The following is a 6,101-nucleotide window of genomic DNA, read 5'->3' as shown; positions in this document are numbered from 1 at the left end:
GATTTTGCTTTCATATGAAATTTGAGTAAAAGCATTCTTCAAGGTGTTATTTTATTGCAAAAAGATTCAAGTAAAATGACAAAAGGATTTTTGGTATATTTGCTTTTTGCAATATTTTTGGTAATAAATCAAGTAATTGATGGTGTGAAATCGGAACTTTCTCAAACTGAAAAAGAGTTTTCAGAATTTGATATTAACCATGATGGGTATATAGATGCTCAAGAAATTCGAATTATAAGAACTTCTGTAACTTTACAGGAGCTACATCAATTTTTCTGGGAAATCGATCTTGATAACTCTGGAACTATTTCATTTCATGAATATTCCAATTTTGTAACAAACAACTCTCATGCTCATCATAACAATGAAAGTAATAATCAACACTCTTGAGAGGATCAATAAAAATTATGAATGTTGAGATTTAATATAATTTTATAAATTATGCTATTTCAGTATTTTTTTTATTATTTAATTTATTTTTAATATAATTATTTTGTTTTGCTTTTGTTTATTTCTTTTCTCTTTTATTTTTTACCTTACACTCCTATTATAACTAAATTAATTCAACTCTTAATAATTGAAGATCTACAATTAGATACTTAGCTAATACTTATATATATTGTTTCTTATTTCATTTTATTGTTCAAATTGCCATTTTTACTATATTTATTGCACTGCATTTATTTTTTTTTTTTAAATATTTCTTCATATTTGGCGCTTTAAATACATGCATGTTTCTATATATGTGGGGCGGGCTTTAATAATACTTTTTAACAATTATCCTATTAAAAATGCATGTAATAGTAGCATCACAAATTTGGAATACAGTAATTAATTAAAAAAGAAAACACAAACAAACAAATCAACATTAACCCACAATATTTTATTTAAAAAGCCACTTCTAAAATAATTGAGTTATTTGGACACAAATTTACGTCAAAAAACTTTCAATTTAATGGTAATGAAAACAATTTTTAAAAAAAACCAATTTCTTCTCGATAAAATTAGAAAAAAAAATATGTAGTTATTGACATTTCGTTTAGGCGGTAAATTTCTTGTGGGAAGGGGTCATCATATTAGTTATGTTAATGTGTATGATGAAACCAAATTATGCGATATTTTTAGAGATTTGAATAAAGCCAATCTATTAAAATTTTCATTATAATTTAGTAAAAATAGTAAAATTAATCATTTTAAATAAGAAGAAATACTTTCTTTAAATTCTTCTTCTTTATAAACAAAACTTACCTTTCCAAATTCTTTTACAAGGAAAGAGTCTTTATCTTTGATTGCTAATTCCAAAACTTTAAATATGTGTGAGCTTTCCATCTTTGTTCCAATCCTATAAATTTAATGTTAGAAATGTTATTAAATATATTAAACAAACTTACACAAAGGTGAATTTAACTCCAGATTTGTCCTTTTGTACTGCATTCTTGTCATTGCAATCTACAAATGATTTATTTGTAGAAGTCATTTTAACAATAAATACTTCTTCATAAGATAAATCAAATAATTTTCCAATTGTTTCTCTAAATTTAAGAGATAATTCATTCAAATATTCAACTCCATTTCCGCAATATTTAGTTTCTGAAGCAATTAAAGTTATTATAGGCATTGTCATTTGCAATTTAACTTCAGTTACTTGATTACCCTCTTTAGATTCTTCTCTTTCTTGTTCAATTTCATCTAGATAATCATCATCTTCATCTTCCTCATCTTCTAAAACTACTTTCTTTAATCTTCTCAAATTTCTCTTTTGACCAATATTTTTAACTGCATTCACTTCTTCGTTTGTTGTTGTTGTTGTTGTTGTTGTTGTCGTTGTTGTTGTTGATGTTGATGTTGATGTTGATGTGGATGTTGTTGAAGTTGAAGTTGAAGTTGAAGTTGAGGTAGAAGAAGTTGATGTTGATGATGAACTGGAATTGTCTCCATTAAATGGTGGATGGTGTGGACGGTGTTGGTGATGATGTTTATGATGATTATAAGAAGGATGATGATGATGATGATGATGATGATACTTATTATTTGGTCCATATTTATCATCCCTTCCACCAAAACCTTGTTCTGAAGCTGTTTCAGTCTCGGGAATATCTCCGCCATGGTTATTTACTTCATTGATAATAATCGTTGAAATTTGTGAATTGTCTTCAGGATGAGATACTGGTGGTTGTGGTGGTAGTTCCATTGGCATTGGCATAACACCAAGAGCTCCTCTTGCATGAGCAGGTTCAAAAGATTTGGCACTTTCTGGAATGAAAACTTCTGTTGGTAATACAGTAACATCATGATATTTAGATAATTCTGGTTTTGGCTCAGCAGTACCATTAGAAGAAGTTGATGAATCCCCTTCAAAACCATCGTTTACAGTATTCTGGTCTACCAAAGTTGTTTCTTTTTCTGTGCTAATAATTGGATTAATAACGTATTTTCCTTTAATAACATTCTTAAGTCCTTCAAAACTGATCTTACCAATATTAATGCTAAGATGGTCAATTAGTTTTAAAATATTATTTTGGAAAGGCATCATAAAATTGGTATTATTATTTTCGGAATTATACTCCAAATTTGTCAAAGATTCATCAGATTCCTCTTCAATTCTGGTTTTAATACTGGTTTTGTTTTTATTTTCATTATCACTATTCATTTTATTTTTAATTTTTACTTTATCTAAGGTGAAATCTTTGTTTTTTTGTTAATCATTCAATTAATTAATAATAAACTAAGGAAAACTTACTTTGATGTAATGATGTATCATTATTTGTATCAAAGAATGTATCATTTGTGTTAATAGCCTCGTCAAGTAATTGTAAAGATTCATTTGATGATCTAGAATTTAATATAAGTTTAAATAAGATATTAAAAGATAAACCCCAGTTAAAAAAGAAAAAAAAAGAATTTTAAACCATTTTGTAATCAAATGATATATAAATGGTTTTTATTATAATAATTTAAACACTACCTTAATGAATCTTGTGATAATACCCCGGTTAACAATAAGATGATATTCAAAATAAGAAATCTATTAGCCATTTTTCTTCCTTAATATTATCTTCTTTAAATAAATATATATTCTCAATTTCTTTCTAATTTTTTTAACTTTAATGATTTTTAAAATAATAAAAATTTATTATTTCTTTTTTTTTTAAATATATGAAAAAATCAAACGTAAATTTAACACTAATTTGTAATTTTTTGATGGAGAGATTTTATTATTTCTACTAATATCATTACAAAAAACCTAACCATTTAAATATCATTTCATTATTTATATTTGACTTAATAATCATCTTCGAGCCTTATTTCTATTGTTATTATTAAAATTCGTAAATGGCCCGCCTAATAAAATTGTTCGAGATGAGCGGGAAATCAAATAATTATTTTGTTGTTATCTTAAAATGAAAACACATCAGTAAATTCATTGCATGAAAAAAAAAATAATGGGAGAAAAATTTGCATTTTAATTTGCATGTAATCGAATAATTAGGCGCGCACAGCTGACTATTAAGCTGATTCTCTTAATGAAATACTTATGAAATGTGTGTAATTTTTCTTTTTTCATGATTATATTAATTATACTGTTCATGACTGAAGGAGAAAAAAATAAGAAGAAATATATATATATATTAAGTGGGAAGGGAGAAAATATAAAATAATTTTTTTTTTTTAAGATAATTTCTAACATATAGAAATAATAAATATAGTATATACTGTGCACGTATATATATATATTTATATGATGATGTTGCATGCTCTAAGAAAGTCTGATTCTTGTAAAACATTTTTCTAAAACATCCAACTCAGACAGAATGGAACATATAGAAATAGTATCTGGATGGCCTTGTGAGGAAGTATCCTCAAATTTGAGTCCTTTAAGAGATTTCTCGAGTAGTTGCAAAGTATTGATTTTTGAAAATTTGTAGTCCCTATCAAGGAATTCTGAAGCAATTTCAGAAAAACCAGATTGCTGTTCGAATACCTGGGCTTTCTGCAAACCATTTGAAATATTTGCAGGACTAAACATTGCTAAAATAAATATAAAAAAGAATAATCTCATGATAGGATTATTCCTAAAATAATTATAAGGCCTTTTCTCTTCTTGTAAGCTAGACTCCTCTTCATGGTCTACTCTATGAATCAAAAACTCATTTTCATTATTTAAGATATCAATTTCTTTTTTTAATCTTGAATTTTCTTCAGAAACTGCTTCACAAAGAAGTTTTAGTCTTTCAATAGAAACTAAATTCTGATCAGTGATAGTGTTCATATCCATAGTATCGATCTGAGAAAGATTACTTTGAGAAACACTTTGCTGTAAAATCTCATTACATTCCTCAACAATACGTTGAATTCCAAAATTAGAGTCCCTGACATCGTTGACAGTATCCAACAACTCTTCTACATAGTTTCTAATTTCTTTTAAACAATTTGTTCCACCTCGGCTACTAATATCAAAATCATCTCCCATAGCAAGTTTTGATGTTCTAGAGGCTGATTTTGCTAGATCTAATTCAGCCTCTGCAATTGATAACGTCATAAAGAATCTTTCAGTATCATGTTTAAACTTAAGTGTAGAATCCAAATCTGGAACCATCATAACTAACTCTTCACAACCTTCCATTTCTGTATCACTTCCATTATATTCAGAAAAGCTCTCCCTGTTATTATCACTCAGAAAATCCTTTTCAAATAACAAATTGTCAGAATCATTAATATTTGTTTCATCTAATATCAAATTTTCTTTATTTGATTCCAAATAATTACTCAAATCGTTATCTTCACCTCTAGATGTCTTTGCATTATTTGAAGCTGAATAATCGACAAACTCAGAATTCGATGCAGTAGTTGTTACTACGCTCATATCAACTTCATTTAAAATTTCCATATTTGCCCCTTCCTAACTTACAAAACTCCAACAATACCTTCCTTATCTAAAATTATACTTAAGGATAGAAGGTTGAAATATATTATGGCAATTTTCACCCTTTACTTCTCCCTTTTTATTTCTAACGTTGCCTTTTACCTTCTACTAAAACATTTAAATAAATATATTAATATTTGATTTTTTTGGCGCCAAATTTGTGGGGACTCGAAATTGAGTTAAATATTACTTGTATTAAAAAAGTTAACTAGTAAATACCGCAATTAGATCAAAGAATAGTTAATTAAATGTATATAATTCAATTTAGGTCTTATCAGTACCTTTTCTATCACCAAAGTGTTTATAGAATTGTTTTCTGTAATACTTTATCTTTTTACCGCTCTTGAAAACATATTAACTCAACTTTTTACATTTGCATTATAATAATTTTAATTGCATGGGCGCCAACTGTCTCTTCCAAGTAATTTGCTTTATTAGAAACATTTAATGATTCATTATAAACAAAATATATTTTTATCTATCTATAAAATTATAAATTAGCAAGCTAAAACTTATAATAAATCCCACAAAAACTGCAGGATCATTTGAAAGAAAAAAAGGTGTATATTTCTACAATGTACATTTTTTTATAAATCTTCAATTTTATCATTTCTATAAGAAAATATGTTCACTTTATTCATGATTGACTCTTGTCTATATGAATATTAACTTCCCGAGCATTCGAAATTAACCTATCAATCTTTCCAATCAATTTAGGGGTTTCTATTGTTCTTAATAAAAAAGGATTACATATAGAATCCACGTAAGCTTTATATACATTGTGGAAGAAATTTCTAAGTTCGATTTCGTTTTCAGGATGATCTTGTAGTACTACAATAATTTTCACGTGAGAGAAACTTAGGAAGCCATAAATTTCATATTCATAACTTAAACTAATTGCAGGTCCTAAATAACCCAAATACGGGTCCAAAGATCCTTCCATTGCATCACCGCTGGCCTTTCTTTCAATGATATCCAATGCAGAATAAACTGCAAAATGAAGTGAATCTAGTGATTCATTTTCCAATGTTCTAAAGAATAAAGGTTGGTTACTTCTATCAACGATACTAATGCCAACAACTTGAATCATCTTCCAATCATTAATAAATTAGTATGTAAAAGTATATTCAGCTCTCAGTTGGTTTAGCTCGATGCGCTAAAATTTGGTTTCTTGATT

The 6,101-nt window shown here is 27.2% G+C and overlaps 4 protein-coding genes across 4 annotated transcripts; 1 reads left to right on the top strand and 3 right to left on the bottom strand.

Annotated features, from left to right (window-relative positions):
• Positions 1-75: 75 nt before the first annotated feature.
• Positions 76-390, top strand: Chro.20404 (PC20A). Its single annotated transcript, XM_660606.1, has 1 exon — positions 76-390. The coding sequence occupies one exon, from the start codon at positions 76-78 to the stop codon at positions 388-390; it is 315 nt and encodes a 104-aa protein (XP_665698.1).
• A 997-nt stretch (positions 391-1,387) lies between these two features.
• Positions 1,388-2,650, bottom strand: Chro.20403 (hypothetical protein). The annotated part of the gene is made up of 1 exon (XM_660605.1): positions 1,388-2,650. The coding sequence occupies one exon, from the start codon at positions 2,648-2,650 to the stop codon at positions 1,388-1,390; it is 1,263 nt and encodes a 420-aa protein (XP_665697.1).
• Positions 2,651-3,757: 1,107 nt separating this feature from the next.
• Chro.20402 (hypothetical protein) lies at positions 3,758-4,888 on the bottom strand. The annotated part of the gene is made up of 1 exon (XM_660604.1): positions 3,758-4,888. The coding sequence occupies one exon, from the start codon at positions 4,886-4,888 to the stop codon at positions 3,758-3,760; it is 1,131 nt and encodes a 376-aa protein (XP_665696.1).
• Positions 4,889-5,561: 673 nt separating this feature from the next.
• On the bottom strand, positions 5,562-6,014 carry Chro.20401 (hypothetical protein). Its single annotated transcript, XM_660603.1, has 1 exon — positions 5,562-6,014. One exon carries the CDS (start codon positions 6,012-6,014, stop codon positions 5,562-5,564), a length of 453 nt encoding a protein of 150 aa, XP_665695.1.
• Between the last annotated feature and the right edge of the window lie 87 nt (positions 6,015-6,101).

This window comes from Cryptosporidium hominis (genome assembly GCF_000006425.1).
Source record: "Cryptosporidium hominis TU502 chromosome 2 CHRO012112, whole genome shotgun sequence".
NCBI classification, from domain to species: Eukaryota; Apicomplexa; class Conoidasida; order Eucoccidiorida; family Cryptosporidiidae; genus Cryptosporidium; species Cryptosporidium hominis.
This window is presented reverse-complemented; position numbering and strand designations above follow the sequence as displayed.